Here is a 23691-nt window from a genome sequence, read left to right as displayed (position 1 = left end):
CTACTTCTGATTCTGCTTTCACTGATATCTCTTCTTCTCTCTTTTCTGCCAAGCTAATTTTTGGGGAATTAAGTAAATCCTCCAGCAAGAATGAGGAACAGGTCATACAGTTGTACAGCTCAGAGAATTTCCACATTGTGCATTTCCACAGTCTGCATAGCCCACATGAGACCAACAGATCTCATTTTTTCACATGCAAAAATAAGAGACTGACTACCACATGTTTATACTATTTTCCCAATAGCAATCCCTTTATGGAAATTATTTCATGAATTCCCATAATTTTGCCAGAGTTGAAAAAGAAAACCAAAACAAAATCAGGTGCTTTGGAAACTGAAGAACTAACTCCTAGTGAACTGGAATGTGAGGTGATTGGATCATCAAGTTGGGTCTATTTAGATGGGGAGTCATGAAGATTTATGCTCCACAGCCTGAGACAGGTCTAGTGCTGAATTAAGAAAGAGAACCCCCCTCCTGTGTTCCTTTTCTTTGTAGTGTAACCTCTGATATGAATACTCACTAGAGCAGGGGCATCAAATTCATTTTCACTGGGGGCCACATCAGCCTCACAGTTGCCTTCAAAGGGCCAAAAGTAATTTTAGGACTGTATAAATGTAACTATTTAACTGCTAAGGATTTGAAATTACATTCGACCCTTTGAAGGCAACCTCGTGAGGCTGATGTGGCCCCCAGTGAAAATGATTTTGACAGCCCTGTACTAGAGACTAGACATGGAGATTTCTAAACCATTATTAGCATAAGGAAAAGAAGTTCCAGACTCTTTCCCCACCCATTGTCGACTTCAGTCAAGCAGTGAATAGTTAGTGACTCTGAACAGCTTAGCTGGGGTCTGCAGAGCAGGAGAGGGATGTATGGGGGGTCAAAGGCAGAAAAAGGTCAATACTATGTCCTTCATAGTGTTTGAAGACCTTAAGATGAGAGTTTATTCGAGACACTCATCCATGTGTGGTGGAGAGCTAAGATGATGGCTCTCTCCTAAGAAAGCCTCAAGACATATTAAAATACTAACAAAAATGTTATGTGATAAATACAGACATTATTACTTCCCAGTAGTGCAGGCTCCTGGGGTGATGTGAAGGCAATGGGCTCCTCAGTGCCCTTGAGAAAATATTGGTCTGGGATAGCATCTAAGTATGTGACATTGGCTGTAAACTTGTGACTTAATCAAGGGAGGCCACTTTTGTAAGGTGAAAGTGCCCTAAAATTAAGAAATTAAACATTGTTGTTATGAAGTTCAGCATAGAACCACAGAGATGGAGGCTTTCACATTAAAATAGAGTCCTGCCGCTAGCTTGCCTCCATTATGTGCCTTAGGAAATGTATACAGAACATTTACAGTCATGTCAGAAGCTATTGGAACTACTATAGCTTTTATTTACTACCATTGTCTTCTTATGAGGTAGACTGTGTTTCATGTCTACATCTGTAAATTAATACTTTATAATTCAGAATGAACATTGTAAATTCTGCTAGTGGACAGAGATTAGCATAGACTTTAGCACAATGATTTCTTTGAGGGGAAAAAGTGGGACTTTCTCTTTTCCCCAATACCCAGTTTGTGGCCTTGTCTGAGCAGATGTTCAACAAATAGCTGAATTAATTTTCAAAAGTACCAAAAAAGACATGTTCAACTCACAGAGTAATGAACACTATGCATTGCCAGTGAGTATAGCAAGTAGGTAATGAACAGTACTGACCAGATTAATAATTTTATTTTTATTTTTTTCAAGTTTCAGCTTATAATGTTTTACTATCATTTAGATATTTTTCTGCAAAAGAAAAGGTTTATAGCATAAAAATCCAGGTGTCAGAAAGACTCAAAGGCTGTTTCTAACTTTGTTCAAGTTTTGTTTCCAGGTTCTGAGTGTATCATACGCTTGTTGCCACTGCTGTTTTCCAAATGTCCTCTGTGTGCTATGACTGATGACAACTTTTCTCTGGGTATGATCAATTTTGCAGTTGACCATTTTTGTTTTCACTGCATCAGTAACAAATGTTTCAACATCATCAGCTCCTATCTGAAGTTCTGTTGCATTGTATCAAAGGAAATTTCTTTATTTTCCACTGCCATTCCCATAAAAGTAAGTAGTCTCATTTTTGTTAAATTTCATTCATGTAATAGTCCATGTGAATCTATGAAGTCTTTATTATTCTGATAAAACTTGACATATGATGCCAATTTAGCACTAAAAAAATGGTTAAGCCCTGGCTGGCGTAGCTCAGTGGATTGAGCGCGGGCTGGGAACCAAAGTGTCCCAGGTTTGATTCCCAGCCAGGGTACATTCCTGGGTTGTAGGCCATAACCCCCAGCAACCACACATTGATGTTTCTCTCTCTCTCTCTCTCTCTCTCTCTCTCTCTCTCCCCCTCCCTTCCCTCCCTAAAAATAAATAAATAAAATCTTTAAAAAATGGTTAAAAGATCATGAATAAAACTGCCTTCCAAAAACTGCACTGGTTTTAAAGTAAGAAGATGGACAAAAAGAAATGCATTTGGATCTTTCAATGTACAGTACATCTGTGGGCATCAACTTGAGACTGAGGAGCATTGTACTTTGTGTAACTTCCTAGCAATGTGATCATGACTTTTGAAGCAACATCACTCTTTTTATAATCCACAAGTGCCTCATAAAGTATTCTTAAAAGGATACGTTTTTTCCAGTGGTGAAGTTCCAGTCACAAGTCTATTTCTTGACCTGATCCAGCTCAGTTGGAATATATTGGATGGACCCACAAGATGCTACTACTTTAATGAGGCTGCATTATACTGTATATCTTACAGGAATATTCTTATCCAACCCATGGAAAAGATTGCTTGGCAACTGTAGTCGCAGAAATGGGCATTCACTTTCCTGTAAATTGACCAACTTTTCACAGATGTTTTCAATCAGAGCTCCCTGCTGTTCTGGTTCCATGTTCAATAGGAGGAAGATCAGGCTGCTGAGCTTTGAGCTTACCTGAAATCTAAGGAGCTGAAATTTCAGAAAAGAACTCAGAAAGTGGAATTCATGTAGATTTAGCTCAGATTATTAAAGCCTGTGATGTGTGTTTGAAAGAAGTTGATAAAGATGTTGCAAGAATGATGAACAGTGTGGTATTCCTCTTATTGATCCTGGAACAAGACTAGTAATTTTAAACTAAAAGGAAAAAAATCAGGTAGTTTTTACGCATCTTAAACTTGGGTGCTTACAGAAAAGTACCATTAAATTCTGCTCTTACATGACCTTAAAGAAGATTAATGCATTTACTCTGGGATGCCATATTTAGGAAAGACACAGGTATTCAACAAATATTTCTTGGATTTGCATTATGTTTACAAAATATAGAGATTTATTCCAATTGTATTCTCCTGAGAAGCAGTTCTGGTCCTGAACATGAGAGGGCACCCTCATCAATCCATCTTGGTGGGTAGAAGGGAGAAGAAAGGTGGAGAGGGGTGGTGTCTCTATCATCTTTGGAGGGGCACCTGGCTCAGAGAGCAGCAGGATGACCACAGCTCTCTTCACTGTGTGCCTTTTTTTCTTTTTGCTAGAGATCTTACTAGAACATGGAAATGGCACCTACCATTGAGATTTCAGTTCTAATCAACTTGGGATATGTATACATATACATATATTTCCCCCTGAAATTATCCTAAACATTATATTTATTGAAGTCAAATAAGAAGCAGGCAATTTTAAAGCCCAAAACAAATACCACATGATGAATATCTTAGTAATCTACCTGAAAATACACAATGTGACAGTTGTAAAGAAACAATTTTTTAAAAAGATTTTATTTATTTATTTTTAGAGAGAGAAGGGAGGGAGATAGAGATAGAGAGAGAGAGAGAGAGAGAGAGAGAGAGAGAGAGAGAGAGAGAGAGAGAGGGAGAGAAACATCAATGTGTGGTTGCTGGGGGTTATGGCCTGCAACCCAGGAATGTCCCCTGGCTGGGAATCGAACCTGGGACACTTTGGTTCCCAGCCCACACTCAATCCACTGAGCTACACCAGCCAGGAAGAAACAATTTTTAAAAAATTTTTATAATCTTAATTTTTAAACTTTTCACTGTATTAGAACATACATAACACAAAATTTTCTATTTTAGTCATTTTTGGTTGTACACTTCTGAGGCATTAAGTATATTCACACTGTTGTATAATCATCACTACCATCTGTCTCCAGAACTTTTTCATCTTCTCAAACTGAAACTCTCTCTCCACTCACACTAACTCCCCATCCGTCTCCCTCAGCCATGGCACCCACCACCTATTTTCTGTCCCTATGAATCTGACTTCTCTGGGACTGACATATAAGTGGAATCCTTCAGTATCGGGCCTTTTTTGACTGACTTATTTCACTGAGTATGCAGTCTTCAAGATTCATCTCTGTTGTAGCACATGGCATGATTTCCTAACTTTTTGTGGCTGAATAGTATTCCATTGCACATACAGACCACGTTTTGCTGAGCCATTCATCTGTGGACGGACACTTGGGTTGTTTCCACCTTTAGGCTATTGTGAACAGTGCTGCAAACACAGGTGTGCAAATACCTGTTCAAATAGGAATCTCTCTCTTCTGCAAAAAGCAGGGCAAATGTAAAGAGTCATGCTTTCTTGAGTTATTGTTGTTCAAAATTGGCCTATACCTGTATTTTTAGTTTGGAAAAGTAGATACCACCATAAATAAGGAGACTGAAAATTTTGAATGGAATATATTAGGTGATTTCACTAAAGCAAAGCCAAATAACGCTGAATCTTTAAAGTGTTGTTGTGTTAATAATGAGATGATGACTTAAAATGCTTTTTAAAGTAAGTGATACCCTCACAGATGAGTGATGACTAAGAAATCATCAGACACTGGCAGTTATAGGCCTAGATGGTGAGGTTCCAAAATCCAGGTGACAGAGTACTTAAAGAAACCTGAGGAAAAACCTACCTAAGAACCTTGTGACAAGCCACTCACTATAGCCATGGGATTGTAGGAGTTTGCTAATATTGCTCATGTACAACTGAGGGGAAGTAGTGTAGGTTTATGTGTGTTTTTGTTTTTCATTTTCATGGTTACCCAATAAGTCAATAATGGCTAGATGGCTACAAATTGGAAATACAAACTCCAGAGCAATGGAAACAGTGAGGATTTACAGAGGGGGGTGTGTGTCTGTGCTGGTGCAGGAGGTCCTAAGGAGGTTGGTGCTGTCTGGTCCCTGCCATCCTGAGGGAGCTCCAGGGGCCTGGAAGGAGGCAGTGTCCTGCAGTGACCCTTCATGACAGCAGGTGGCAGCAGCCAGCAACTTCCCCATCATTGTGGGTTCTAGTCTGGACTCTGGGCTTCTGATGAAAGCTTGTGAACTAGTTGCAGTTAAGTGTATTTAACCTCAAAACTCCAACTCATACCATGTTGGCAAATGCATGGGTGCTCCAAGGCAATCCTTGTTGACGTTCCCTCATAAGGAGCAGGCTATTTTCACTGACAGGTGACATAAAGAAGGAATTGCTAATGGACTGAATACAAGGCACAGAAAGATCTGGGTGGGCCAGAGGGATGAGCCCAAATCAGCAATGAAATCCAAGAGGGAAACGTAAAGCCCTGAATTAGGTTGGAAAATGTCATGGACGTGCAGGACAAAGGGAAAAAGTCTGGCTTAATGGAGAGACAGGCAGGGTGATAACTCTGTGAAAACTGGAGATGATGAAACTGCTCACTAATGAGGAGATGGTTACATATACGTCTGTTAAAAAGAGCAAGCCAGAGCTATTCATACTGACCAGAAAGATCTCCAGGGCATATTACTAAATGGGAAACACCACAGAAAAACATGTGAGGATGCAAACCATCGTGGTTCTGTGTGACTATGCACATGTGTGTGTGAGTGTGTGTGTGTGTGTGTGTAAGTACCTGTGATGGCACAGAAAAGACTGGAAGGATGCACAACAGGATGTTCATGCTAACACTTCAGATGTGAGGAGTGGGACTCCCACTGTTGAGTTTATATGCTTCTGTATTTACTTTTTTAAAGCAAATCATTTTAGCATTATATTTTAATGAAAAGTTTAAAATAATGGCAATACCAATGACAGTTGTAAGGAGACTATAAGGACTATGTACTTTAGTTTTTTTGTGTTCAAAAAAATAAATAAAAACTACTCTTATGGTTCTCTGAGAGAGCAAAGAATATTGGAAGGCTTTCTCAAGTAAAAAAAAAAACACAGTCTACCAACTGTGTTAGCACCTACTACACACGAACACCTCTGAATTCCATGAGGGGAAGAGATTCCAGGTGTACCTGTGGACTCGTGGTTTTCTTTCTCCTTGAGACATGTGGGCAGGTAAACTCTCCAAGGCAGACAGACTGCTAATCAGGACAGATCTCAGCCCTGAAGAAGGCAGCAGCCCATGGAAGCTGCTCCATGGGGATTCCAAAAAACCAGAGACTCCAGTTTTGCTCCATTCCTGCAATAACTGCACCACAGATAAAGGAAGCTCAGAGCTCATTTCCAGCTTTCAGAATGGCCAGTGAAGTTAAGTCCCCTAACATCTTTGAAAGACGACTGCAGGCCAAGCCCGTGCTGGACTCTGGGGGGCAACACAATGCAGACCAGCCTGAGCCAAGCACCAGCCAAGCTGGCACAGTCACAGCGGCTCCTTCCTTGCTCTTGGCCTGTGTCGCAGCTTCTCTTTCAAGTGGTGGGATGTCAACACTGAGGAGGAAAGAAGACAGATGCTAAACCTCCATTGGAAGGCCAGCAGGTTAGGCCCCTGCATGGTCACCAGGATCCATGGGAATTGAATGACCATGGGGACCCTCCCTGTCCCCTCAGCGGGCTGAGGTCTCAAACACATGGGAACAAGTTCTGAAAAGCACAAAGGCCTCTCTGACCATGCTCCAGGTGAGTGTGGTTGAGGGGAGCTAGGCTGAGGGGAGCTTTAAATAGGCTGTGCTATGTATAGTACCCAGGCTGTATCCCCAGGGCCCCCCTGAGGGTTGACCACTCCTGCTGCACCCCCTAATTAGTGACCTCAGGTCTCAGCACCACTGTCAGGGAACAGCAGCCACCATGATCACGGATCCCTGTGCCTCACTCTTCTCTGTAAGGAACAGCAGCAACCAGGACCTGGGGCCCATGGCCTTCCTATGAGTGTCAGGGGCCAGGGCCAGGGTTTGTTCCAAAAAGGAAGGGTGGTAAAGCAGGTGCAGGTGAGGGTGGGGATGCAGATGCAGGTGCGGATCTGGTTGCAAGTGAGAGTGGGGATGCAGGTGCAGGCGGGGATGTAGGTGGGAGTGGGGATGCAGGTGTAGGTACACAAGGAGGGTGTGAGGATGCGGAAGGCGGGGCTGGGTGGGCTGGGGGTGTGGCCTGTGTTACCTTGCACTTCCTGGCCACTCCAGGCCCAGGCAGAGCAGAGAAAGTCTCAGTCCAGACCGGTAGGAGCCCAGTTGTGAGAAGCACCAAGCAGCACAGCAGGTAAGCGCAGGGTGTGGGCTGGACCCAGAACAAGGATGGCTGAATACAAAGCAGACTCTAGAAACTGTGCCTGGACTCTTTGGAAGTTAAGGCTGCAGCAGGGCTGGAGAGTGGGGTTCAGGACCTTCCTGTGGTTCTTTTTGGGGTGATAGAGGTTCCTGTGATACTAGAGGTCCCTGCAGAGCCTGGTTCTCAGCTGAGTGAACGTTTCCTTCCTACTGGGTGGCCAGGGGAGCTGGGAGAAATGCTTTTGGCTGGTACCCTCCCCCATGGGTGGGGAGCAAGATGAGCTCTAGAACTTCTTGTCTGCGGGCTCCAAGGACTGTAAACCCTGGAGGCTCAGGAGGACACAGAGCCCAGGGATGAAGGGAGGGACACCCCAGGCTGGTCCAGCACACCAGGCCCTCTCCTCTGCACAGCTTCTTGGTTTTGTTAGGAATGATGCCGCCTCCTCCTTCCCTTTAAGGGACCTTTTAAACCTTCTTTTTTCTAAAGATTCCCTTTAGCTGTGAGTGCCAGGAGTGATTCTTGACCTATGTGCTTGTTACTGTGCATTTAAGTACAAGAGTGGAAAAATGCTTACCTGACTCCACAGCCATCCCTTCTTTCAGGGGCTGACCTGAAAGTACGCAATAGGGACATGCAGGGACTTGCTTTGCTGTCTGTGCTGTGTGGAAAGAATTCAACCTAGGATGCAGAGCTCCCAGCCACGAATACTCATGACCTGGGCTCTAGAGACAAGTGTAGTTCCTGGGTTTTGTTTTATCAAGATACCGCCAAAATATGCCATTAAAAATGGTTCTATGCAAACAATTGAGATGTGGATTATGCATTGGTCTTCTAGACCCAAGAATTCTGAGTGACGGTGACATGACATGTGAGTCACTGCCCTGGCCAACCATCCATGTGTTGTGAGAAATATTACAAAACAGACATTAAAAGGTTAAGAGGAAAAGAGGGGTTAATCCCAAAGCTTGGTGTGTTCAAAGTACACATCAGCTCCTTTAGCCCATATTTTATGGGTGCAGCAGTTTAGTTCATGTTGAGATGAGCATCCATGGAGAGGGATGCACGTGTTCCTGTGAAGTAACTCACAGAGGCTGTGCCATTAGCACCAGTGGACAGTGCTGTGTAGGTCAACCAGCAAAGGTTAAGTGGCTCTAAGCTGCCATAACAGCATGTAACAAAATTTCATGGATTGCCAATTGGAGAGATTTTTGACTCAGTACCCTTGAATGTTACTAACATTTAAGTGATGTTCATTTTTTTACTAAAATAACTTCTGCAGGATATATTGGGCCCTTAAATTTAATTCTCTATATTATCACAGCCATTTTATAAGCCTCATGCATGTAAAGAATTAAAATAATAATTAGACTTTGGGCTGTTACCATTACTGGAGCACCCACCAAACAGAAAATAAATATTTTGTAGGATTTTATTCAGAATGCCATATAAATACATTAGTAACACAGAGCACTTGTATCAAAATATTATTAGAACATTCTAGATAGTCTAACTTCCATAATAATCCAATAATAGTGTAAAGAAGTTCAGTTGAGATCAATCTTCGGTATGAACAAGGACTACCAAAAATGTAGTAGCATATTGAATTTGCCTCTTTAACCTTTTGCCCAGACTTTTGGTTTTGTCCTTCTCTTGTCACTGACTGGTCATTTGAGGACCATCGTGTCTTCCTTATTGTGAGATCACAGGGCCTCTTTTTCATTCCCTTCCTTCTGGAGGGCTCAGAAGAATGTTGACACCGTTAGTCCCTTCTGCAAAGTCCTCCACAGGCCTCCTCAACTCTGGGCCACCCAGTTCTCAATCTTGCTCTCAAGGAGATATGCCTTCTGAGGCCTGAAGGGGAGGCAGGCTCTCTGGGTCCTGGGTGACTTCTCTCCCTCCCAGACCCCCCAGGTTTCCTTGCATCTTCTGGCCCTGAGGTGTCTCATCTTTACAAGCATTCAGGAGCTACCTGACAGTTTTCCTCCTATGTCTAAAATTTCCTGAAAGAACTTTGCAAGAAGACTAAGGGGGAGGCAATGATGAAAATAAAATGTGAAGGACAAAACAAGTTTCGAGGCACAAATTCCAAGAATCTAATAGAACACAAACATGGTGGACTCCCTGGGAGAACATATCAGAGCACCCTGAGGGTGGTCCCTTCCCTCCACCGTCTGCAGGGAGAGTATCTGGTCTCCAGCTCTGCTCAGTCTCCAGCCTTCACCCACCTTGTCAGATCAGGTGCCCTTCACAAAGCACCCACCACACATCGCCACCTTTACAGGCCCCAGGGGCAATGAGTCGATTCTGTATCCTTTTCTTCCTTTGTGCTGCGTTTTTTGTGACATGTGTCTCTAAACTGTTCTTTGCACTTTGGTCCTCACATGGAAGAGGAGGAGCCACCCTGTGGACCCTCTTCCCAGCTGCTTCCAACCCCTCATCTCAGCTTCCTGCTGAACACTTGCACTCAAATCTCCCACCACTGCTTTTAATCCACACAGTCACCAAACTAAAGTCTTCATTTCCTCTTCCATTCTCAAGTTAGTGCCCCTCCCCAATGCCCTTCTCTTTAAATCCTCCCCCGCACCTGCAGCATCCCCCATAACTTTCCCACTCACAAGGCTCAGGCATGTAAGACTTGTCTTTCATTTGTACTCTCTCACCCCTGGCTCTGGTCAGCCACTACAATGCTGCTTTAATTTTTGTGTTCAGAGTTTCTCCTCTCTGTTTTTTCTTTCTCATTCGCCCTCCTGTCATCCAGCTCAGTCCTCAACACTCACTCTGAGGTCACCACATCCTCCCTGAGTCTCTGTGGACTTCTTTCTTGAACAACACTTCAGCATCTCTCTACCCTAGGTGGGTTAGTGGCTTTCTAGTGCTTTGGTTCATGTGCACCACCAGGCTTACTGAATGCCTACTGTGTGCAAACATGGCCACAGCCTAGCTCCATGTGCTCTAACAGCCATTAAATTCACTGTTTTCCCAAAGCCCTGTTTCAATGATCACACAAATTCCCATTGCCATGGGAACATCATTCTTCTCTTGAAGTGCACTTCCTTCGCCTTCCCCTCTACTCAAAGCCACATCTCCAAGCCCAGCTCAAATCCTGCTCTTCCGTGGCTATACCTTTTACTATTAATACCCTTCTTCAATGAAATCACTCTGCCATTGTAGAGCTCTCCATTCTTCTGAATATTCCCATCTCCACCAATACATCTCAAGATAGAGTTCATGATGTTTTAATTTTTAAAAAAAATTTATTTACTTAGTTTTTGGAGAGTGGAAGGGAGAGAAAAAGAAAGGAAAAGAAACGTCAATGTGTGCTTGCACCTCACACATATGCGCCTGGGGGCCTGGTCTGCAACCCAGGAATGTGCTCTAGACTGAGAATCAAACCAGACACCCTTTGATTCACAGGCTGGCCTGAACCACTGAGCCACATCTGCCAGGGCAAGTCCATGTTTAAAATGGAAAGCACACCACCTGTGAAGGTGTAGAGGTAGAGTTTCAGGTCCCACAGGAAGTTTGGTCTGCCCCAGGTCCTCATGGGTCATGCACACTCGCCATGCCATTGGTCCTGTGCCCAAGAGGCAGACATCCAGCAGAGTGGAGGGCAAGGCTAGGGCCAAGGGCCGAGTTAGAGGCCTTATGACAGTCTGGGTTGTCAGCATCCCCACAAGCCCAGAGGGATGGCTGTGGGGTCTGTGAAGCAGTCAGAATCCATAGCTTGGAGAAGCCACAGGGTGTAACCTACAACAGTTCCCTGACATCTGACACCTTCACAGGAAAGTGGGTGGTTTCATGTTCAATAATTAAGTTTCTTGGCAAAAACTTGTTACCATCTAAGATCATGGACAGCAGAGCAGATGGCAGTGACAATATGGGGCAAGGGGGCTGGTTAGTTAGATACGTGAAGACTAAGATTTCTCTGCAGAGCTCCAATGAGCAAAACAAAGAGTTGGAAGTTTATTCTAAAAGAGGGCTAACATAGCCTATTTTTTTGATCAGAGGGAGTAAGGTTTTGTTTGTTTATTTGCATTTAAACCAATTACTAAAAAGTCATATTGTTAAGCATTTTAAGGTTCAACATGATCGAGTTTTGTTTATCTCCCTGGAGAATGGTATGTGCCCTCACAGCTTAGCCCACTTTCCTTACTGCACAGACTGGCTGTGAGAAGAGCAGTGCTCTCCTTCCTTCCAGTTGGAGCATCTGGCCTGTTTGAGCAGAGACGATATGGAGGACACCATGTAGTCTTGGTCCCGTGTATTCAAGGAGCACTGTCACCTTCATAAAGAGGGCCCAGGGGTCTTACTTCCCTCCGTCCGAGTCTAGTTCACTGTATATGCCCACAACCTGCACCTTGCTGATGCAGCCATGGGTGGTGGGAACACATGTGAACTGAGTGAACCATTTATGCAACATTTGCAAAGAGAAAAATCAAAAGGGAAGTCAGAAGTGGAGGAAGTAGCAGATTAACAAGGCAGTAGTTATGAAGGTGGAATGGGCATGGTGCAACTTGGGAAAAAGCTGCTCTAACCTCACATGAGGAGGATGGGCAAGATTAGGAATGGCCCACAGCACAGGAAGCCACAGAGTTCCTGTAGAGACCAAGCCTGGAAGAGCCCAGGGAGGAGTGAGGAGGCTGTGGGAGGTCCTTGTCCCTGAGGCAAGCCACTTGTCTTTCTATCTTGTTTTCTCATCTCTGAACTGAGTTAAACAATCTGTGTTTGTTTCATTTAATCCAAGCTTTTGCAGGTTAACATAGCTCAGCATTATATCAGTGCTGTAGACCTTGGTTTAACCTATGTGGCAGAATACACACAAACATGTAGAGAAAGTACACACATGTAGACACATGCACACGGTTGTACCCAGTACACACATGCACTCAAGTATACTCACACACATACACATGCACACACATTTTCATGCACACATGAAAGCTCTGCATGCGTGAAAGCTCTGCAGCACAGCCCACATTGGAAAGTGGGAGGACAGCACCCAATGACACAATATCTAACCCCCATGCACAACATCTCCTGCCCCTTAGAGCTGTTGGACTACAGCTCACCTGTCCTGCCTGCATATTAACAAGGATGTTTTCTTACAGGCTGACAGTGTGGAGCAATGGGTGACTGGAGTCTTCTGGGGAGACTATTAGATGCTGCACAGGAGCGCTCCACAGTGATTGGCAAGGTCTGGCTGACAGTCCTGTTCATTTTCCGGATCCTGCTGCTGGGAGCTGGGGTGGAGTCAGTGTGGGGAGATGAGCAGTCAGGCTTCACCTGCAACACCCAGCAGCCAGGCTGTGAGAACGTCTGCTATGACCAGGCCTTCCCCATCTCCCACACCCGCTTCTGGGTGCTGCAGATCATCTTTGTGTCCACGCCCACCCTCATCTACCTGGGGCACGTGCTGCACATTGTGCGCATGGAACAGAAGAAGAGAGGGCACGAGGAAGAGCAAGTGAAGGGAGACAACGACCAAGTCCAGAGGAACAGGCACCCAGTGCAGGATGACCAGGGAAATGTCCGCATCGCTGGGGCCCTGCTTCGGACCTACATCTTCAACATCATCTTTAAGATTGTATTGGAAGTGGGCTTCATTGTTGGACAGTACTTTCTGTATGGCTTTCAGCTGAAGCCACTCTACCGCTGTGACAGGTGGCCCTGCCCCAACACGGTGGACTGCTTCATCTCCAGGCCCACAGAGAAGACCATCTTCATCATCTTCATGCTGGTCGTGGCCTGCCTGTCCCTCTTACTCAACATGCTGGAGATATACCACCTGGGCTGGAAGAAACTTAAACAGAACGTGAAAAACCACTATGGCCCTGACACTCCTGATTCAAGGATGGGGACCACAAGAGTTGGAGATGTGATCCCACTGCCCTCCTGCTAGGCCACAGCCACTGGTACTGTGGGGTGCCCTCCTAACTATACTCTCTCTGCCTTTTGCCTGGGACAGGAAGTGGCCACAGCCTGTCCTGGCTCCCCCCCACACCAGCAACTGACCTCAATGTGACAGCCCCACCCCTGGCATGGGGGAAGAGCCTCCCTGAACAAATTGTACAATAGTAACCATCACCTGCTAATGACAGAGCAGAACTGGGCCAACCAGGAGACCAAGCAGCAGACATCTGTTAGGAAGGTCTCCCTGCCCGTGTCCACATCTTCCTCCTTTACCCCTCCAGGCAGTCCCCAGCCACTCCCACAAGAGGACAGAACAGGCAGCAAGGAGTCTGTCCAGCTGGAGAATGGGGACGGCAGCAGCTTGGGAGAGAGCAGACTGGAAGTGATTCCCGATGAGGGGCAGCAGGCAGTGACCACCGCTGTGGAGATGCACCTGCCCCATTTGCCCCCCACAGACACCAGACAGTCAATCAGGGCCAGTAAGTCCAGTGGCAGTCGGGCCAGACCCAATGACTTGGCCATCTAGTCAGCTCTATAATGACCTCTTTTCTAGCCACCAAAACCAAAGTGCACTTCAAATGAGCAGGTAGAAAGCCTAGAGGGACAGAGGGCACTGGAGCAGGGGAGGGAGAAGGTCATCAGAGAGGTCTGGTTTCTGTGTCAGTGCTTGCTGTCCTCCATGCTGGTGGGGTGGGGAGAACACTGATGCTTTCTATGGGGGGTGGGGGAAAGTGGGGTGCAGGGGCTGATGGCCTTTGAAGGTATTCACTGCAACCCACAGCCCAGAATCCAGCCACTCTCTCAGGTGTTTCTGTCTCTCGGGGAACTCTTCTGTGGTGATAAAGAGGCAGGTGTCTGCAGTCACTTCATTTTGGGGTCATTAGGTTTTCTGTCCTGAGCTCTCCAGAGCCTCTGGGCAGCCCAGAAGGCCACAGCTGCACTTAGCGCTATCTTCTATTGAACACTTGTAACATAGAGTCAAAGTTAATTTGGGATATTTGCCAGACTGCACTAACAGGAGACTTAGAGCAAGCCTGTGCAGTGTCACTGGAGATTCTGAAATTTCACATGAAGCCCAGGATATGCAAGTATGCAAGTGCAGGCTGCATGACAAGTGACAATGATGAGCTGCTCCCCAGAGGCATAGATTCGTGGGTGAGGGCACAGAGGCAGCTGGGAAGAAAGCAGGTGAAAATGCAGCCACACTTGACATCACTTTTAACAGCTGAGGAAACTGAAATAAAAGCGTGGCAGGCCCACTTTTGTGTTTGTTTTTAAATGATATGTTTCTGCTTTGAATTGTACAGATAGGCTTATGTCCCCCACTCTCTCCCTTTCAGGAAAAAAACGAGAGAAATTTAGTACTGTTACAAGGATGCTGACTGAGGGAGTGCTCACGTTTCCCATTTGCTACTAGTAAAGATTTGAATTTCTTTTACCTGAAATGCTTTGAGTGCATGAGTCAGCTTATTACTAAGACAACGTACCAGATAAAATAAAAGCAGAGAAAAACTTAAGTGACTTTTATGTACCTGAAATTGTCAACTTTTTGAATGGGAAAAGTTAGCTGCTGTTGCCCCCAAAATTATTTATACCGGTGAATGCATGACCTACACCTTTCTAACAGCACAAATGAGTCTGTTTTGCTTCGTAACCATTCTGTTTGGGCAACTTGTTTGCTTTCTAAAGTGTAAATAAAAGTGTCTGGGTTCACTTCCCATGTAAGTGCATGTGTGGTTTTGTGTGCGTGCTGATTTGGCATCCACGCAGATGGCCGGCTGTGACAGGGAAGGCTGTAACCCACTTGTGTGGGTGGGTGTGGCTGGAAGACGACAGCATTTTCTGTGCTGCACACATGCTGCTCTGTCTCAGTCACTGTCTGTCTGATCGGACCAGCAGTGGTGATGCTGAGCCTGGTCCTTGTCATATTTTTCACCCCAGTCACTGATTGTAGTTATCCCTTATTCAGCCAAACACTGTACACTGTCTATTTGATCTGTTTCTTTTTATGAATTCCTCAATTTTCTGATGAATCTTTTGTGACTCTCTAACAGCCTGATGAGCAGACTCTGATTCCTGCCCTCTGATTAATGTGAGCAGATAGTTCATTAGTGCGTTCAGCTCACTCTGGGACTGGATAGACCACATCCCTGGCTTGAACTGCAGCCACACCCACCCACGTCCTGCAGCCTCTCTCAGACACATGGACAAGGAGAGGGTGAACCCTATGGAAAATATCTGAGTGACTGTTGTCTCAGTTCTTCCGGGGCTGGCATGGAAGTAGTGCCACAGTGGATGCCCGGGAACAGAAGGTCATCATCACATACAGGGTATCCTAGGACTTTGGCAGTGAGGCTGATATGACCTGGCTGAGGAGAGCTGCTAGAAAATCCTAGTGTGAAGAGCACTGTGACAGAGAAGCTGTGGTTTTTTAGAAAGTGCAATAGCAGTTATCAGAAGGGGAAAGTGCAGCTTGCTGAGTGAGTGTGAATCTCATCCATTTCCTTAGGTTCCACCCTGGAGACTGTTAATAATGATGGGAAGCTTCTTGTTCACCTTGATTTGATGGAGAGTAAGGCTGGAGGTGAGGGTGAGACCATGGTGGTTGTATTTAGTTCTTGCATTTTAAAATTGGAGACCTCCATGTGTCACAAAGAAGCCAGTATTGTGCAGCTGGTTACGGTCTAGTTGGGTCATTCAGAACCTGGTAAGTATAAAATTAGGTCCACCTACCTTGGCCCTGCCCCACCCATGAGATCAGGGGAGGCTGGGCCTGAACTGGAAGGGAAAGGGATGGTGGTGCAGGGTCTGGTGTGGTTGTGATGTAGCCATGGATGGAGATGCAGTTGTAGGTAGGGATTTAGGTTCCCATGGTGCTACAGGTGCAGGTGGGGACTGGGCTGTAGGTGAACATGCAGGAAGGGTTTCAGGTGTGGAAGGCAGGGAAGTATAGGGTTGGGGTGTGGCTGGTGGTGGGCTGCCATTTACAAGGTGCATCCCAGCATGGCAGTGGTAGAGAAGGTCTTGGTTATGCGAGGTGGGAGCAGTGTTTCAAGGACCATGTGCTGGAGGAGCACGTAAGTGCAGGGTGTGGGCAGGCCCCAGGCCCCAAGACCCAGGACTCTAGATGGCCTCTGGGAATTCTTCTGGGAATCTTTGGAAGTTGTGGGCACAGCAGGGATGGAGAGTGGTGTTCAGGGAATTCCTGAGGTCCCTTTGGGGTAGTTGAAGTTGCTGTTCTGCTGGAGGTCCCTATGGAGCTGGGTTCTTGGCTGAGTAAAGGGTTCTGAGGGGGTGCTGGAGGCTGAGATGAAATGCTTTCAGGGGTTGTCAGGTGGACACAGAGCCCTGGGATGGAGGGAGGGACACCCCAGGCTGGTCCAGCACACCAGGCCCTCTTGCACAGCTTCTTGGTTTTGTTAGGAATGATGCTGCCTCCTCCTTCCCTTTAAGGAATGTTTCAAAACTTCTTTTTTCTAAAGATTCCCTTTAGCTGTGAGTGCCAGGAGTGATTCTTGACCTATGTGCTTGTTACTGTGCATTTAAGTACAAAAGTGGAAAAATGCTTACCTGACTCCACAGCCATCCCTTCTTTCAGGGGCTGACCTGACAGTATGCAATAGGGACATGCAGGGACTTGCTTTGCTGTCTGTGCTGTGTGGAAAGAATTCGACCTAGGATGCAGAGCTCCCAGCCCTGAATACTTGTCACCTGGGCTCCAGAGATGAGCATAGTTCCTGTGTTTTGTTTTATCAAGATACCGCCAAAATATGCCATTAAAAATGGTTCTATGCAAACAACTGAGATGTGGATTATGCATTGGTCTTCTAGACCCAAGAATTCTGAGTGATGGTGACATGACATGTGAGTCACTGCCCTGGCCAACCATCCATGTGCTGTGAGAAATATTACAAAACAGACATTAAAAGGTTAAGAGGAAAAGAGGGGTTAATCCCAAAGCTTGGTGTGTTCAAAGTACACATCAGCTCCTTTGGCCCATATTTTATGGGTGCAGCAGTTTAGTTCATGTTGAGATGAGCATCCATGGAGAGGGATGCACGTGTTCCTGTGAAGTAACTCACAGAGGCTGTGCCATTAGCACCAGTGGACAGTGCTGTGTAGGTCAACCAGCAAAGGTTAAGTGGCTCTAAGCTGCCATAACAGCATGTAACAAAATTTCATGGATTGCCAATTGGAGAGATTTTTGACTCAGTACCCTTGAATGTTACTAACTTTTAAGTGATGTTCATTTGCTGAACTGAAATAATCATTACAGTATACATTCAGAACTTAAAATTAATTCCCTGTCTGTGATTCAGCTATTTCATAGGCTTTATTTTATAGGGTTCATTTTATAGGCCTTTTGATTATTACCCTTATTTCAGTATGTATCTAACAGAATAAATGGAATGTATATATTTTTAGGAGATACTTCAGTATTACCCATAAATATATTAGTAAACACATAGCTTGTATAGGTACTAAAATATTATCAGAGCATTGTAGATATTCTATCTGACAAATACCTAACAATAGTACAAGGAAGGTAAGAACAAAGGTAGGTATGAACAAAGAAATAATATAAAATAAAGTAGCAGTTGCCCTGGCTGCGTGGTTCCATTTGTTGGAACATCATACAGTACACTAAAAGGTTCAGGGTTAGATTTCTGGTCAGAGCACATACCTAGGTTTTGGGTTTGATCCCTCATCGGGGTGTGTACTGGAGGCAACTAAGTGACGTTTTTTTTTCTCTCTCTCTCCTCTTTACCTGCCTTCCTCTCTTTCTCTCTCTAAAATCAGTAAACACAGTAATCATTAATTCTTGGGTCAGTAATCCTTGGGCGAGGATTATAAAAATCAATCAATAAAATAAATAAAATAAAGTAGCAGCAAATTGAATTTGAGTGTATATTAAAAATAAATGATGACAAATAGGATGCTACACCACCTAAAAATGACAGTAGGTGCAAGAAAAATGTTTTGCACTAAATCAAATTCCCATTGATGATTTAGAAAAGAAAAGTCAACCAACCCTTAGCAAAGAAACACTGGATGGGAGCTTCCTTAGCTTGGTGCAAGTTGACACATCATGGGCCCTGAGAAAACTTGGGAATCATTCATGACAAAGACAGAAACAAGAAAAGTGTCACCACCTCCACATTGTGTTGGAAATCTTGGCCAGTACAAGCAGACAGGAAAAAGAAGTATCAGGAATTTGAATTAAGAGAGAGAGAGAGACACAAACAGATGACATGATGTGTGTCTTACACGGAAATCTAAAGACTGTCCTAAAAACATAAGAACTAGTAAGGGCTTCCTAACAGGTTGTTATATAAAAGACTAATATATAAAGATAATATTCCCAATTATTAGTGACAACCAATTAAGAATTATATTGAAAAAACTATTTTGAACAAATTGGAATAACTATGAATTATCTAAGAATAAATGTGGAGAAGGTTCAAGGTGACAGAGTAGATGCACATTGCACTCAGCTCCTACCCAGATCACATCAAAATTACAGTTAAATTATACAGAAATCAACCTGAATAACCATCTGGAGTGCAGCTAAACGGAAGTCTGGTATTTAAGACTACAAAGAAGAAGTTCCATTGAAACTGACAGGTGACAGAAACAGACTGGCCCCACACCCATGTGCTACTGTGGGAGCCCAGCCGCAAAGGTTTCTCCTGAGGAGCAGTAGTCTCAACCCCAAGCTGGGCTCCCTAGCCTGGAGCACCACTGCTGGGGAGAGGAGCCCCCATCACACCTGGGTGTGAAAATCAGTGTCTGTTGGCTCAAATGGTAGTCTGCTAGAAACCCAGGTGACCTTAAGGGGCCAGTGTGCAAATTCTCACACACTCACCCTGGGGTTTGGCAGACAGACAGAGGCTCAGGGGGTACCAGAGTGCTACTGGGAGAGACTGAATTGTAGGGCTTTTGGGTGAGGGCTGGAGGGACAGCAACCAATATCCCTGTGTTGAGTCCTCCTACTGCATGGCCCAAGGGCACCATCTTTGCTGAATTAAGCACAGTCCCTACAAGGTATCAGCCTGGTGAGCTACACTGGCTCCACCCTGACACCCCGAGGCCCTATCCTAACCAACTTGTCCATTGCCAGAGGCTCTGCAGTAGAAACCGGCTTGGGCCTGTGTTGTAGTCTTAAAAATCTCTTGAGGAATTCTGGTGAAGCTCTGGGGACTGCCAGAGACATATAGGGAGAAACTCAGTTGTCTGGCTTCAAGGTGAGGGCCGTTTTCCTGTGTGGTCAACAGGCTCCACCTATTCTCTGTTAAGCACTTATTCCACACAGCCAAAACTTAATCTGTTTTAGCCCGGTGAACTTTACTAGCTCTACCCCGACAACTCCCTGACACACTGTCCCACCACAAAGCTCCGCAGGCCTCAGGCAGGTGGTGGCTGGCCTCAGTATACACTGAGACTTTTGCAAAGTGGCTTCTAAACTAGCAAAAGTGCTGAGTTTGAAACTGTATTAATCTGTTGAACACCATTCACCCCTTCTTGGTGACTTCCTGGGAACATGCCTTAAGCAACTTGTATACCACCTGAGGGTGAGGCTCTTTCAGTGGCTGAGCCTAACAGGCAGTCAGCAGTCTATAGCAAGTCTCAGGTGCCTTGAACTTTTTGCTGACCTGCCTTAGGCATGGTACTGGTAACAGTCTGCCTCGGTTCTCAGCTTGGCCCCTTCAGTGAGCACCCAGGTCTAGGACAGGCAGCTGCCTACTGTGGTAGCTCCTACAGGTAGCCAGAGTTGGTCACAGGCAGTATCTAACATTAACTTGCAGTGGAGTCCCTCCCAAGAGACCCTAAAACAAACACAACTAAGGACTGGCTTCAGATCACAGTAGAGCACCACCTGATCAACTACAGAAGCAGTGCACCAAAATGGAGATCTTGGCAGGCACCAGACCCTGCTGGGGCAAATTCCACTTCATGGGGTCAGCCCCTACACTGCAGCTCATATACTCTGGTGGTGGCCAATCCTCATAGCCAGCTAGCTTGAAGGTCTACCCCACCCACAGATGTACCAATAGCAATCAAGTCTCAACTGCAACAGGATGGCACATATAACCCACACAAGGGACACCCTTAGAACACCTGATTCAGGTGTCAGAAAGACTGTGCCACTGGGACCCACAGAACACCTAATACATGAGACTACTCTACCAAGACTTGGAGACATAAAAGATCTACCTAATACATGGAAACAAACACCAAGCAGACAAATGGGGAGACAAAGAAACATGCTCCAAATGAAAGAACAGGAAAAATCCCTAGAAAAAAAACTAAATGAAATGGAGGCAAATAATTTTCCAGATACAGAGTTCAAAAAAGTGGTTATAAGGGTGCTCAAGGAACTTAGTGAGAACTTCAACAGCATAAAAAAAGACACAGAAACCATGAAATAGAGCCAGTCAGAAATGAAGAATACAATAACTAAAATGAAGAACACACTAGAAGTAATTGAAAGCAGAGGAATGAATCAGCAATTTAGAAGGCAAGGTAATAGAAAACAATGAGAGCAGCAAAAAGAAAAAAGAATTTTTAAAAATAAATATAATTTAAGGCAGCAGTCCCCAACCTTTTTGACAATAGGGACTGGTTTCATGGAAGACAATTTTTCCATGAGGTTTGTGGGGAGACAGGGAGGTGGAGCTCAGGTGGTTATTTAAGCAAAGCTTCACTCACTCCCTAGCTGCTCACCTCCTATTGTGCAGCCCAGTTTCTAATGGGCCACAGACCAGTAATAGTCTGCAGCCCAGAGGTTGAGGACCCTTGGTTTAAGGGTCCTCTGGGAAAACATCAAGCATAACAACATCTGCATCACAGGGGTACCAGAAGGAGAAGAGAAAGAGCAAAGGATTGAGAACCTATTTGAAGAAAGAATGACTGAAAACTCCTCTAACCTGGCAAAGGAAAAAGACACACAGGTCAAGGAACTTAAGAGTCCCAAACAAGATGAACCAAAAGAGGCCCACACCAATACACATAATTAAAATGGCAAGGATTAAAGACCAAGAGAGAATCTTAAAAGCAGCAAGAGCTCCCATATGAATGTCAGCTGATTTCTCAACAGAAAAAATTCAGGCCAGAAGGAACTGTCAAGAAATATTTAGGGTGATGGAAAGCAAGAATCTATAACAAAGACTACTCTGCTCAGCAAGGTTATAGTTTAAAATTGAAAGGAAAATAAAGCTTTCAGAGACAATAAAAGCTAAAAGAGTTCATCATCACAGAACCAGTATTACAAAAAAATTTTAAAGGGATCTCTAAAAAATAGAGGGAACATATGAATAATAAAATGATAATAACTACATACCTATTAAAATCACTTTAATCCCTGGCTTGGTGGCTTGTTGGATGGCATGTTGTCCCATATATCAAAAGGTAATGGGTTCAATTTCTGGTCAGGGCACATACCTAGGTTGTGGGTCAGGGCATGTATGGGAGGCAACTAGTCAATGTTTCTCTTTCACATTGATTTTTCTCTCTCTCTGTATCTCTCTCTCCCTTTCTCTCTTTTGAAAGTCAATAAGCATACCCTTGGGTAAGGATTAAAAAAATCACTTTAAATGTAAATGGTTAAATATGCCAATCAAAAGATATAGGGTAGATAAATGGGTAAGAAAACAAGATCCATACATATTCTGTCTATGAGAGACACTTCAGATAGAAAGACACACACAGAGTGGAAATAAATGAATAGAAAAAATATTTCATGCAAATGGAGACCAAAAAGGAGTTGGGGTAGCAATACTTAGACAAAATAGACTTTAAAACAGAGTATAATATAAGACAAAAAAAGACATTATATCACAATGAAGTGATCAATTCAACAAGAGGCTATAAGCCTTGTAAACATTTATGCACCCAAAATTGGAGCATTTAAGTATATAGAGCAAATATTGATGGACAAAAAGGGAGAGATTGACAGTAATACAGTCATAGTAGGGGAGCTTATCACCCCATGGACATCACTGGATAGATCTTCCAGACAGAAAACCAACAAGGAAATAGAGGCCTCAAATGACACATTAGACCAGATGGGTTTAATTGATATTTTTAGAATATCACACTACAAAGCAGCAGAATATACATTCTTTTCAAGTTCACACAGAACATTTTCCAGGATATACCACATACTGGACCACTAAAAAAGTTCAGTAAATAAGAAGATTGAAATCATATCAAGCATCTATTCTGACCATGATGGCATAAAACTAAAAATAAATTACAAGAAAAAAAGAAAAACTCACAAATGCATGGGGGCTAAATAATGTTACTAAGCAATGAATGGGTTAACAAGGTCAAAGAAAAAATCAAAAGATACCTTGAATCATCAGCTGATTTCTCAAAAGAAACTTTGCAGACAAGAAGGGGGCTGGAAAGAAGTATTTGAAATCATGAAAGGCAAGGACCTTGTTATCCAGCAAAGCTATCATTTAGAATAGAAGGGTAGATACAGTGCTTTCCAGATAAGATCAAGTTAAAGGAGTTCATCATAAAGCCCTTCTTATATGAAATGTTAAAGGAACTTATCTAAGAAATAGAAATAATAAAGATCAGAGTGGAAATAAACAAAATAGAGTCTAAAAAATACAAAAGATCAATAAAGCAAAGAGCTGGTTTTTGAAAAGATAAACAAGATTGATAAACATTTAACCACACTCATCAAGAAATAGAGGACCCAAATAAATAAAATCAGAAATGAAAGAGGAGAAGTAAGAACTGACTCCATAGAACTACAGAGGATTGTAGAAAAATATTATGAACAGCTAAATGCAACATGTTGGACAATCTGGGAGAAATGGATAAATTCCTAAAAACATGCACTCTCCAAAACTGAATCAGGAGGAATATGAAAAGCTGAACAGACCAATTACAACTAATGAAACTGAAGCTTTAATAAAAAAAAAAACTGCCAGAAAACAAAATTCCTGGAACAGATGGCTTCACAGGTGAATTTTACAAAACAATCAAAGAAGAACTAACGCCTATCCTCCTCAAATTATTCCAAAAAATTCAAGAAGAGGGAAAACTTCCAAACTCTTTTTAAGAGACCAGCATTATTCTAATTCCTAAAGCAGACAAAGACACTACAAAGAAAGGATATAGGCCAATATCCCTGATGAACAGAGATGCTAAAATCTTCAACAAAATATTAACAAACCAGATCCAGCAATACATTAAAAAGATCATACACAATGATCAAGTGGGATTTATTCTGGCACTGAAAGGTTGGTATAATATTCCTAAATCAATACATTATAATATATCACATA

At 43.9% G+C, this 23691-nt stretch overlaps 1 protein-coding gene and 1 pseudogene across 1 annotated transcript; one reads left to right on the top strand and one right to left on the bottom strand.

Annotated features, from left to right (window-relative positions):
• Positions 1-1782: 1782 nt before the first annotated feature.
• Positions 1783-3046, bottom strand: LOC114514028 (annotated as a pseudogene).
• Positions 3047-7406: 4360 nt separating this feature from the next.
• Positions 7407-14965, top strand: LOC114513422 (gap junction alpha-3 protein-like). Its single transcript, XM_028532729.2, is given in 4 exon segments — positions 7407-7468; positions 12586-13475; positions 13478-13537; positions 13539-14965. Coding segments are annotated over 3 exon segments (1308 nt in total). The 5' UTR covers positions 7407-7468; positions 12586-12602; the 3' UTR covers positions 13914-14965.
• The last annotated feature ends 8726 nt before the right edge of the window (positions 14966-23691 follow it).

Source organism: Phyllostomus discolor, chromosome 2 (genome assembly GCF_004126475.2).
Source record: "Phyllostomus discolor isolate MPI-MPIP mPhyDis1 chromosome 2, mPhyDis1.pri.v3, whole genome shotgun sequence".
In the NCBI taxonomy this organism is placed as follows: domain Eukaryota; kingdom Metazoa; phylum Chordata; class Mammalia; order Chiroptera; family Phyllostomidae; genus Phyllostomus; species Phyllostomus discolor.
This window is presented reverse-complemented; position numbering and strand designations above follow the sequence as displayed.